Below are 13,524 nucleotides of genomic sequence, written 5' to 3' on the forward strand. Positions count from 1 at the left end.
TCATTTCGGGGCACATCTGCATTACTTTGTAATTTTTCATTGGGAATTTGGAGAGAAGTGTGCATTTTAAACGGGCTTGTTAGAGCCTCGTCCTCTCCCAGGAAACTCTTCTGAATACTAAACAGATTTTCCTCTCTTCAGTGAAAGAAAGGCCTAAACGTCTCACTTAGAAGGACGTTCTGAGCTCCTGTTGAGATACAAAAGACTTGTCTCCTATTCAATAACTTTGTGAATGTTGTTTTTTTATTTTTTTTCATGAAGCTTAGATTTTAATAGATCAAAAGCTTTAAACACTCTTCAGGTTTTTGCAATAAATATTTACTGAAATTCATCCATTTGCAGCAGTGTTTCTAATCTAAATCTGACGAGTTGTTTCAAAGTGAATCCTGGTTGCACGGATGTTTGCTGTAGAAAAACAAGCAAGCAAACTGCACGGAGCTCGGCTAGGTCAATATTAATTACCAAAGTTGTTGAGCATACAGCAGCTGCTGTAAACAAATGCAAATACATTTTCATATCAAACAAGGTCGGCGTGATCGCTCGGCTCGCACACGGATTCTGACGCTTGTTGGGAGTCAGGATGATCCACGTACGGCTCGCTGCAGGATCTCACTGATCTCAGGAATTGTTGGTTTTGTAAATTATATAATATGAGATGGCTGGACAGACGGGTTTGTATTTTAAAGAAGAAATATGTTATGAGATGGCTGGGGAGATGCCTGTTGGACCAAAGCAATTTATTATTTTCTCCCCGTTTGTGTTTGGCAGCGAGCAGCAATGAGAATCAGATGAGGGAAGCCTTCGCAGCGGAGGTTTTAATTGACTTCCGGTTCGTCTGTAGCGATTGTAAAAATATTGAGGGTTTTAAAGGAAAAGTGCGACCAGAAATGACCATTTGACCCATTCGAGCTTTGCCTTGAAGCTTTTTAGATATTTAGCAGAATGTTCAAGCTGCACTTTTTCATAGTGAGGAACTTTAGGTATCGCAATAGTCGAGTTTTGCAAAGCCCTACGATAGATAGTGTGAGGATGAGTGAAAGTGGAAAATAACATTCTACTAAATAATGCCTTCTGTGTTTTGCAGGGAAAGTTGTGAAGGTAAGATGACACACTTTACATGTTTAGGTCAACAAAAGAAGAAAAAAACAAGTTGTGGAATAATCTTTTGGCTGGGTCCAGGGTTATTATAGTTTATAAAAAAAAGAAATAAATAAAAAATAAATAAAATAATAAAATAAAATAAAATAAAATAAAACAAAATTAATAAATAAAAACATGTTTGTACTTGAAATAAAATAAACATTAATTGAAATAAAAAATGTAAACACCTATTCAAAAAAACTTTTTATTTCAGCAACAAGTTGTATCAGCATTTCGCATTTTAGTTTAGATAAAATAACTACAACTACAATTAAAACCATTTAAAATTGTTACTTAAAATAAAATAAACAGAATTAAATAAAAATAAAAAAGTTTGGAAAATTCTAAAATATTTTAGTTTAACTTGACTAAAATGTAATAAAATAAGAATTAATAGAAACTATATACAGTACAGACCAAAAGTTTGGAAACATTACTATTTTTAATGTTTTTGAAAGAAGTCTCTTCTGTTTATTTGGTCTGAATTTATGAAAAAACAGTAATATTGTGAAATATTATTACAACTTAAAATAATAGTTTTCTATTTGAATATACTTTAAAAAAAATAATTTATTCCTGTGATGCAAAGCTGAATTTTCAGCATCATTACCTCCAGCCTTCAGTGTCACATGTAACATCCAGTCTATCACATGATCATTTAGAAATCATTCTAATATTCTGATTTATTATGAGTGTTGGAAACAGTTCTGCTGTCTAATATATTTGATGAATAAAAGGTTAAAAACAACTGCATTTATTCAAAATAAAAACAAAAAATTCTAATAATATATATTCTAATAATATATTTTCTTTACTTTCACTTTTTATCAATTTAACACATCCTTGCTGAATAAAAGAATTGATTTTATTTAAAAAAAGAAAAAAAAAAAATACTAACCCCAAATTACTGACCAGTAGTGTATATTGTTATTACAAAATATTTATATTTTAAAAACATAGCTTCTTTTTTTTATTTTTTATTTTTTTACTTTTTATTCATCAAAGTATCCTAAAAAAGTATCACATGTTCTGAAAAAATATTAAGCAGGCAGAACTGTTTCCAACTTTGATAATGAATCATCATATTAGAATGATTTCTAAAGGATCATGTGATAATGATCCTTAAAAATTCAGCTTTGCATCACAGAAATAAATGATAATTTAAAGTATAATAAATTTAAAAACAATTATTTTAAATTGTAATAATATATCACAATATTAAAATTTTTTCTGTATTTTTGATTAAATAAATGCAGGCTTGATGAGCGCGAAGAAGAACTTCTTTCAAAAACAGTAAAAATGGTAATGTTTCCAAACTTTTTGGTCTGTACTGTATATATATATATATATATATATATATATATATATATACAGAGCTTGACATTAACACCCGCCAAATGTGGGTGGATTTTGATCATGGCGGGGTAACACAGTGACTCCAACTAGCCACTTGGCGGGTTGAATAATTGTAGTGTTTTTAAAAGGCATCTGAAACTACAACTCCCATGAGTATTACATGCACACTAGTGATTTCAAACTGCCCAGCTATTTCACTTCAGCACTGCATTGCGCACACACACACACACACACGTGCGAGCATGCGCAAATATGGATTAGCGCATGTATCCGGTGAAGTCTCCATCCACAAACAGACGTACATCGTCTGCAGATATAAGGTATTTCATTGCACTTTAACATGTAATCTGAACGGCGTGTATATGTGCAATATATTAAACCAGCCCTCACTAACTGAGTTTATGGCACAGTTATGTTAGAATGCATCTCCTCCTTGTTTCTGTGGCGGTGCGTCAGTCTCGTCATGAGGCGCGTGGTCCAGAGCGCTGTATGACTGATGCATCCGTTCAATTCAACTTTACTCCAGATATATGAACTTACCTGTTTTGAATAGTCTACTTGATATTTAACGTGTTCGTTTATGTCCAATATTAGTGTTAAACTGTTGGACTTCACATGAAATCTACTATTGATTTTCACCGTTGACTGAACATTTTGACTGATACCGTGCGCAGATGCGGTAAATTTGTCACAGGACACGCGATATGACAGTTGCGTCTGACTATATATGAACTAGCTGTTTTAAATACTGTATTTTTATATTTAACGTTAGTTTATCAGTATGTTTGAGAGTATATATTTTAGATTATTGGTTATTCCATAGGCTCTCTCTTGTGCACCTGCGCGGTTTAAAACACCAACTAGTTATGCTATGACAAGAACAGAGAGTCTCTCTCTTGCTCCACCCATGCACGATAATATCGTGTATCGTCAATCTGATCTGATTTAAAAAATGGCCATATCGCCCAACACTACAACATATATGGATTTTTTTTTTTTTTTTTTAATGACCCACGCATTACTAACGCACACAGTGTTTCCTTGCGATTGCGCGCTAGTGACAGAAACGAAGAGACAGCTAGCTGCCCTGCTGGAGTTACGTCGTTGGACGCCGGTGGATCTATGTGGCGACACATAAAAGGTGTAACAAAACCCGGTGAACAGACAACACACAAGAGAAAACCTGACGATGAAACCAAAAAGGAAGAAGAGACAAAGAAAAACAAAAGACTTTTCAATGAAAAGTGGAAGTCAGGTCGAGAATTGCTGGTATATGATATGAGAGTATATTCACAACAACAAAAATGTGGCTAGTAAAAATACTGTGTGGCTAGTAACTTTGGAAAACCGAAAAAGTTTGCAAAAAAGTTAATGTCAAGCCCTGTATAATATATATATATATATTTTAGTTTAACTTGACTAAAATGTAATAAAATAAAAATTAATAGAAACTATATATATATTACTACTAAAACTGAAAAGAAAATTTATTGATATTTAGTAACTGTAACAGTATCTGAGTGGTGCTAAAGTCACATTGGCTGTCTCAGAAGAGTCACTCACCGCTGATGGTGACCGACGCCTGTCCTTCCTCCCCCAGCAGCGGGTGCATCAGTCTGCAGCTGTACGTGCTGCTGGGCTCCAGGATCACCGTCAGGACGCTCTTCACACTGAACAGACCCTCCTCGTTGGCCACCTGTGAGATGGTAACGTTGTCCGTCAGGTTGCGTCCGGCCCCGTCCTGCCACAGCACCTCTGCCTCAGGATAACCTCCGTACGCCACGCAGCTGAGGGCCACCACATCACCCGGCTTCAGGGCCGACTCTGGGCCCCAGGTGACCAGCGGCTTGGAGAACGGCGCTGTGATGGACCGAGAGAGAGAGAGAGCAAGAGAGAGAGAGAGGGAGGGAAAGAGAGAGAGAGAGAGAGAGAGAGAGGACTAGTTAACACATACCTGCAAACTCCCGACCGGTGGTCTAGAGCAGGTTATTATTGTTACTAAAACTATTAAAAATATTTCAAACAAAACAATACAAAACGAAAAAATAAAATAAAATAAAATAAAATAAAATAAAATAAAATAAAATAAAATAAAATAAAATAAAATAAAATAAAATAAAGTTTTACGTTGATGCACTAAAATTACTAACTGGAAATAAATAACTAAAACTAAAAATTGTAAAAAAACAAAAAAAAAATACTAAAAATTTAGCAAAAACTAAAATGAAAACTGAAAATATAAAAAATAAATTTACTTCAAAATACTAATAAATGTATCTAAAAAAAAATAAAAAATAAAAATAAATCAGCATTACGTCCTAGGCCATAAATGGTCAAAGTTTTGACAAAAACATATAGTTGTATATAATAATAAAATTCACATTTCAACCATTGTTTAAGAGAAGGGATGAGTTATAAAAATATGAATTATATTATATTATATTATATTATTTTTTTTGTTTTTTTTTTTTTTTTTTTTATATATTTAAATTCATATTTTAATTACAATTACTTATTATTTAATTCAATACGATTTATTTAAATATAATTAAATTATTTAATGACATTATAGTTCATTTATGTAAGTGAGGAGAGCAAAATAAAGTAAACTGTGACATATTATACCCAAAAATTCTTCATATAGTGGACTACCAGTAAAATTTATAAAAATGTGGGACCAAAAATTATTCAGACACTTTGACCTGACCGTGTTTTGCTGAAGTGTTATCTGTCATTATCAAGATGCACTTGTTCTGACACAGTTTAACTCTGAGAATTTGTGTCATATTTTATTACCATTTACTAAACCGTAGCGAATAAACCGTGAATAAAAAGGTGTCTGAATAAATTTTGGTTTGTGCATATATATATATTTGAATATTTTTAAATAAATAAAAAAATTCACGTTGGCCTGAACAAAAGCAGCAGGTGGGCTGAATGAAAACTCATCAGATTGGCAAAAAACCACGCATTTCAGAGTCAGAGCGGAGAGCTTCACCGGAGGGCAACGAGTCTGCAGGTAAAGCAGCTGAATCTAGCGTTGCCTTCACCTGGGGACCGGCTCGACATGATTCCCATTAAATTGTTAATTACATTCTGGGAGCTTAGCATAAAACACACATGGCTCAAGATCAGACGGAAATCATCTGCTGACACCCTCATCTACACCCGTTCCTCAGCAGGGACCCAAACCACAGGCAGGAGGCTTCTGGGAGCCGCCGCTCGTCAGGTGTTTTTGTTGGGCTGAGCACTGCGCCGGCAGATGAAGAAGCCAGCACGCCGGAGACCGCTTACTCGCACAGCCAATCACAACTCAGACAACACAAAAGTTGTGCGCTGGGACGATGGGAGAAGAAGCAATCAGAACCGATGCCAAGAAGACTTGAACCTCTAGCTGCTGTCTGTCTGAGCGACCCACAGATCTCAACTCAAGACCGGACAGAAGACACAGACTCCAGAGCTGAAGCTAACAAATCAGTTCCATTGATTAATCAGATATTATACAAGTCCTGCTGGTCCACTTCAGAATAAGTGCAAATTAAACTATATACAACGCATGATATTAATTTTGTCTATTATATAACAATTTATAATATATATATATATTTGAGTGTAAAAAACATTTATTTATTTGGGCAAAGTCACATTTTAGTAGTAATATAGCAAGATATAAACACAGCATAATGAAATTTTATTGTATGCAAGTAATTTTTGACCAGGAACAAGCTGGGGGAAAAATCCCTCAAAAAGTACAAAAGTGATCTTTTTTTCCGGGGGGGGGGTTAAATCCCGTGTGAGCAAAATCTATAAGCTTCAATCCAATGTGATAACATTAACTAGCATTTTCAGGAAAAAGACATTTACTCTCATGTCATTCAAACTTATATGACTTTCTTTCTCAGTGGAACATAGAGATAGCAGGAGAAAGTGTTTTTTCAACGTAAGTCAGTGGTGACCAAATCTGCTTAGTTACTAACATCCTTCAAAACGTCTTTCAGAAGAAGAAACAAAGTCATACAGGTTTGTAACATAAATGATGACCGGATTATCATTTTTAGGTGAACTAGTCCTTTAAGTGTCACATAAACCACATAAGAGAGCATAACTATTACAGATGACACATTTCCACACCGCTAACTGAAAATCTCCTCAAGAAGTTCTTCCTCTGAATGTGAGCGCAAAACAATCCCGCTAATAATTATTAAGCATTATAATGTAGAAGAGTGAAAATGACACGACTGTTTTTGTTTAATCTTCATTAGACGTACAGAAGCAGACAGGAGTGGTGCATTAATATCACTTAATCAAAGCATTGAGAGAGAGAGAGAGACAGAGAGAGAGAGAGACAGAGAGAGAGAGAGAGAGAGAGGGACAGAGAGAGAGAGAGAGAGAGAGAGGGACAGACAGACAGACAGAGAGAGAGAGAGAGAGAGAGAGAGAGAGAGAGAGAGAGAGAGAGAGAGAGAGAGAGAGAGAGAGAGAGAATGGCATCTATAGATCATAAATAATGAGTGCATTCAGCCATAATAATAACAACACATATAGCAGCTACAGCTGAGCATTATCAATCCCAGCAAATCCTAGAAATCGATACGACTGGATATTGATCCGGCTCGTCGTGAGAATAGCATATTAATGATCGCCTTCGCAGAAGCATTTTATGACAATCCTCAAGATGTGCAACAACATCAATCACACACATCATAACACAGATTACTATAAAGCACATAACACACACAGAACATAATAACAGTGCTTTGATCACATGTGGCATCCGCATTAATATCTCAGTTATCAATATCTGAGTGCTGTCTCATAGAGATGATATGTGTTCTATAGGAGCGGTAGATTCTGTAGACGGTCGATTCTCTAGATTATAGCTTCCACTGGTTCCTCAGTTTATTTTAAAAACACAACCATAAGGCAAACCGCCAGCCAATTAGTGAGGTTAACTCGTTTTAGATTTTGCTTATTTAGTTTTTGCACATTTGATTTATGTGCGTCTTCGAAACACAGATGAAGATGTGGTGCTTGGATCTCAACACCTTCAAGACAGTTCTTCATTATTCTCAGGTTAGAGTTAAAGGTTAAAGTAAGTCCACTCCGAGCCTTGGTAGGCAGTTTTTGTAATCAATTACATTTCGTTTAATCGGTTATGGTTACATTTATTAATAAACAAAAATATAAAGGCAAATAATACTCAGCCGTTGAAGTATAAAGTACAGTAATCACAGTTTCAGCTTCTTGTCTTCAGAAAAACTGTAGAGTGACACTTTTCATGTTTATTGTTGTCAGTTCTGCACACTTGGGTTTCACGTCACATCTTCTGTAGTTTAATGAAAGTTTATTGCATTATTTAAGTGTTTTCTGTATATTCTTCTGTATATTAGGATATACGTCATCTTGTGGAAAAGATGCTTGTGATGAACTTTTTGTGATTCTTCGTGTGTTTTTCCTCTTTTTCCATTCACATTATAATTATGATGATGGTTTATCAGCATGTTAAAGGCACACAACAGACTTTAGGAGCAGTGTGCATTGTTGTGCATGCTTTAAACTGCCCTTTTCTTGCTTGTTAATTACAGTTTTAAACTGTAAAATTCACAGGTTTTTCTGTAAATATTTTAAAAAATTATTCTGGCATCCACAGCTGCGAGGATTGTTGTTTTTTTTTTTTTTCTGTTCAATATGTTTGAAAGATATAAACTAAATGATAGGCAAGGTAATTGCATTTCTTTGATATTTTAGAACTATATTTAGAAATGAAATCTGAGAGAATTAGCTCGAGCAAACACTTCAAAACCTTCATAAAATGTAAGTAAACATAATTCATATAAAAATCAAGTGGTTTAATCCTAGACTTCTGAAGACACACGGCCACTTTATATGAGGATTATTACATTACATAGATTAAATTAAGGTTTTTAGGTATTGAAACACGAAGAAAACAATTCCCATTATTACTGAATAATTCATGCTATAACAAAATATGAAACTCTGAGTTACTGTAAGTGGAATTTTTCCTTGAAAAAATTAAATTGGTGAAAAGGACTAAATTATTTTTGACCGCAAATGCTGCTGACATAGCTTTTAAATTATTATTATTATTTTTATTATTATATGTTTTTGAAAGAAGATTTTTTTGTGTGTGTGTGTTTGAAAGAAGTTTCTTCTGCTCACCAGGGCTGCATTTATTTGATCAAAAATACAGTAAAAAAATGAAATATTATTAGAACTTAAAACAGCTGTTTTCTCTGTGAATCTCTGTTAAAGTGTAATTTATTTCTGTGATGTGCAGCTGTATTTTCAGCATCATTACTCCAGTCTTCAGTGTCACATGATCTTCAGAAATCATGAAAATATTTTTTTCTGGAAACTGATGCACTACTATTCAAGATACGTAAGATTTAAAAAAAATAAAAACTTTTATTAATCAAGGCTGCATTAAATTGATCAAAAGTGACAGTAAAGACATTTATAATGTTACAAAAGATTTCTATTTTAAATAAATGTTGTTCTTTTGAACTTTTTATTCATCTGTGAATCCTGAAAAATAAAATGCATCACAGTTTCCACAGAAATATTGTGCAGAACAACTGTTTTCAACATTGATAATAATCAGAAATGTATGTTTGAGCAGCAAATCATCATATTAGAATGATTTCTGAAGATCATGTGACACTGAAGACTGGAGTAATGATGCTGAAAATACAGCTGCACATCACAGAAATAAATTACAGTTTAACAGAGATTCACCCTCGAGAACATTTGTGTGATTTGTGGTGCAGCGCTCTGATTGGTTACCTGCGACCTGCATCAGCATGGCTCCGCTGCCGTACGTCTGAACCATGACGAAACACGAGTAGCTGCCCTCATCGGCCACACGCACTCTCCTCAGCAGCAGCGAGGCGTTCCCGGCCGGAAGCTGGTCTGGGAACAGGCTGGTGCGGTTGGAGAAGCGCTCCTCCTGATCGCTCAGCTGATCGCGGCTCTGCCAGAAGCTGTGAACGGCACGCTTGGTGTCCGAGAGCTGCCAGAACACACTCAGCTCAGACAGGTTAAACTCTGAGACGCCTGAGAAAGAGCAGTTGAGGACGGCGTCCGTCCCGAACAGAGCCACCGCAGGGGATTCTGGGACACGGACCTCAAGAGCTGCAGAGACACAGAGAGAGCGCAGACATCATATCGTGCAGTTCAGCACTCAAAACTTCCTCCTCAGAGCAAAAAGAGCTTTTATAGAAGCTGCAAATATCAGAAAGTCAAGGTTCGTCTGGTCAGATGATCCAGTAGAACTAAAAAAAAATAAAAAAATAAAACATATTTCTGCAATCACAATCATTTTAAATTCAAATTAAATTCAAGCCTTAAAATATTGTATCAACAAAATAAATATAATGCATTTTAAAGCATAATTCGAAAACAAATTCACTACACAAATGTTCATGATTTTTAATATTTATTAATTTCCGTGACTTTTTTATTTTTTTTCATGTTTGCCATGACCGTGTGAATCCTGTCTTTATGGCACAAATACACTTTCCCAGCATAACAAGACTACAGGGATGAATGAATGAATAAATAAACCGTGTCCCCTTTAAGATTGGCAAGCGCTTCAAGACTTTCACAGCATACGCAAACAAGCTAATATTGACACGCGTGTTTGTGTGACCGGATGAAGAGACCCTCACTGTTATACATACACAGCATTTCCATATGAGATGAGGATTTGAGATTCATAATTATTCTGTCAGCTCTTCGTCTAAACTAACAGTAGAGCGGTGCATGCAAACACAAGAGACCAGATATCAATGTTTGATGGATTCAGGAATATACGCTTGTGAACTATAATTGATTATTTAACCCTCGGAGCCTCTTCATTTATCAGTCGCTCTTGGTACCTTCATCGTCAAAAGTGACCGAAGCCTTGAAACATACTTTTTTTTTTTTTTTTTTTAAGGAAAATGAATGTAATATATTTTTACTCAATAATATTTTTTGAATATTACTTAGAATTTTGAGGGGATTTTATGAGACTATGCAATATTTATTACATTTTTATGAGCTATTTTTGGCACCAAGTGTTACTTTTTTTTTTTTTTTTTTTTTTTTTTAACTTTTGACTTGAATCATGTCCATGATTTTTTTTTTTTGTCTGTGTTAATTCCACCAAGTGTCTTCTCATTCAGAAGCTATGATGATTATTTTTTAAATTTCAAAAAAAAAAAATTTTTTTTGAAGAGGACTATAGGGTTAATTCTTTAAGTGTGTTTGATAACTGATGCATCTGAGTGTAAAAAGTCATTAAAAATGGCCATCTTTGCTCATATATCAGCACTAAATCAGCCTTTCTGCCATCAGAAAACCCAAGGCCTGGAGAATAGCAGAGAAACAGACTGACAAACACTGCTTACATAAGAGCATCAGCCAGTCAAACAACTCTAAACTGACGGCAACTATCAACAAATCTTGCTGTTCAACCATTACGGGACTCAGCAGCCGCAAATGACGGTTCTCGTGCTTTATTTTGGTAACGGCACACTGACAGAGCCTGTGTCTCTCACCGTGCAGCCAGGAAGAGCTCGCGGCGGGACGCTTGACGTCACGGAAACTTCAGGAACGCGTCTGTCCTCTGTGAGCTGCTCACACAATCATTAATGATGCTCAAATCAACCTCAATCTGCTGCCACACAGGGGACCAAACCGAGCGTGCGTGTGTGTGAGAGTGTGTGTGAGTGTGTGTGTGAGTGAGTGTGCGTGTGCATGTGCATGTGTGTGTATGATGAAGTTTCAAAAGCATGACAATGAAATGGGAAAAGCATCTGACTTTATAATATCCCAGTCTCAGATGATCACTGATAAAGACTGCATAAGATCCTAGTAACAGTTATTAAACACACACACACACACACACACACACACACATTTTTACTGCAGTGTAAATACATAGAGACGCCAGCTATAAGCCTCACTTACTACACTGTAAAAATTATTGTATTATAACAAAAACTATTCTGTAGTTTTATGTTTCACAAGACAGTACTTCTTCAAGATGTTATGTTTAATTCAATGTATTATTTTCTGTTTCTTTGTAATTATTTGTGGATAGGTATTTTTAAGTATTTAGATTAACCCACATAAATAAATAAATAAATAAATAAAACATATGATGTATTTATACATAATGAATAATAATAATAATAATAATAATAATAATCATCATCATCATCATCATCATCATCACAATTCAAAAATTTGTCATCAGTGAGATTTTTAATGTGTTTGAAAGAAGTCTCTTCTGCTCTGTATTAATCAAAAAATACAGTAAGATCATAAATATTGAGAGACATTATTACAATAAAAAATTTAAAAAAATAAAAATATATATTTTCTATTGTAATATATTTTAAAACATAATTCATTCCTGTGATGGACAGTTATTCCTGCTGAAAATCTTGTGTGTCTTTACTTTTGATCGATTTAATGCATACTTGCTGAATATTACTTTATTTATTATATTAGTAATATTAATATTACTTTTTATAATTATTTCCCAAAATACTAAAATAAAATAAAATGAAATAAAAATAAAATAAAATAAAATAAAATAAAATAAAATAAAATAAAATAAAATAAAATAAAATAAAAGTTATTAGTTGGAAAATGATTTTTGTCTGATTTTTTTGTTATGATATTTATTTTATAGATTGTTTTAATTAAAATAGCCCTGAATCAGATTCGGTATGATAAATAGTTGAAGTGTGCTTTTTCTGATCTGACCCATAAAAAATGGTCAATCATTGGTAAGTTCAGTCCTTTATGCCTTCACTAAAGCTCGTTTATTTAGATGTTTCCACATAGAAGTACACATGAATGGCTTCATTTATAAATGCTATATATATATATATATATATATATATATATACACATCAGCAGATGACAAAGCTATGAAACCAATTAAAAGATTAAAATATGCGCTCAGGCAGAAACAGCAGAAGTATCTGGTTCAACAGCTGCAAACTAAAGCACTGAAGAGCAGTGAAAAGAGCTCCAGATCCTCATTCACACACTTTAAATGTGACTCTGGCCCGTGTCTGCGCTGTGTGCCAGGATTAGGAGCTCTGGAAGAGTGCTGGAAGAGTCCAAATACCAGCCCTGATGGATGTGGACGACGCTCTCGGCCGAGGGACAGAGGTGTGAGCTGTAGATGTGAGTACGGTGGACTGATGTGAATTTACATCCCACACTGTGTGTTAATGCTGAGCAACATCTGAGAGAGGAACGGCAACCTGTGCCACCGCAATCAAATAAAGTCATTACAGCCCTCATAAATGCTGCCACACACACCGCTGCGCTTTATTTACGTCTCCTCTCCTACATTATTCCTGCTTTGGAGCAAATTTCTCCTTTTACAGAGAAGAAATGTAGATGATTGAGCAGACGAGAACGAATCCTCCAGAGGAATTAAACACATTATACAGTATATACCTACATTTTTGTGTTACGCTAATTAATCTGAACAGATGTCATCCAGCTACATGAACCTTTAGACTAATTTGTTGTTTAATTACATATAATGACGTCTAACTAGATAATAATCCATGTGACGACGCAAAAGATTTCTGTTTCAAGTAAATGCTGTTCTTTTGAACTTTGTTCATCTGTGGATCCTGAAAAATAAAATGTATCACAGTTTCCACAAAAATATTGTGCAGCACAACTGTGTTCAACACTGATAATAATCAGAAATGTTTCTTGAGCAGCAAATCATCATATTAGAATGATTTCTGAAGATCATGTGACACTGAAGACTGGAGTAATGATGCTGAAAATACAGCTGCACATCACAGAAATAAATTACAAATCTGAGCAGAGTTTGAGACACGGTGGAGATCTCTTCAGGAGCTCTTGAGATTACTGGGTCTTTTTCTCAGGAGCTCAAGCTAAAGTCAGTTTGCTCTTCATTTAATCTCACTGCCATCAAAGAGAAACACGTTACCGGGATCTCGTGTGATCGCCCCACAGTCCTGG

At 34.8% G+C, this 13,524-nt stretch overlaps 1 protein-coding gene across 3 annotated transcripts in view; it reads right to left on the reverse strand.

The window, feature by feature from the left end:
* Positions 1–13,524, reverse strand: part of cd276 (CD276 molecule) — a 93,598-nt gene that overhangs the window by 59,780 nt on the left and 20,294 nt on the right. For all 3 annotated transcript variants that reach the window (XM_042774773.1, XM_042774774.1, XM_042774775.1), the window contains exons 3-4: positions 9,301–9,648; positions 4,060–4,356 (exon numbers count right to left, since the gene is read on the reverse strand). In XM_042774773.1, the coding sequence (XP_042630707.1) occupies positions 4,060–4,356; positions 9,301–9,648 (645 nt within the window). The remainder of the gene's footprint in view (positions 1–4,059; positions 4,357–9,300; positions 9,649–13,524) is intronic.

The sequence above is a fragment of the Cyprinus carpio genome, chromosome A18 (assembly GCF_018340385.1).
Source record: "Cyprinus carpio isolate SPL01 chromosome A18, ASM1834038v1, whole genome shotgun sequence".
NCBI lineage: Eukaryota > Metazoa > Chordata > Actinopteri > Cypriniformes > Cyprinidae > Cyprinus > Cyprinus carpio.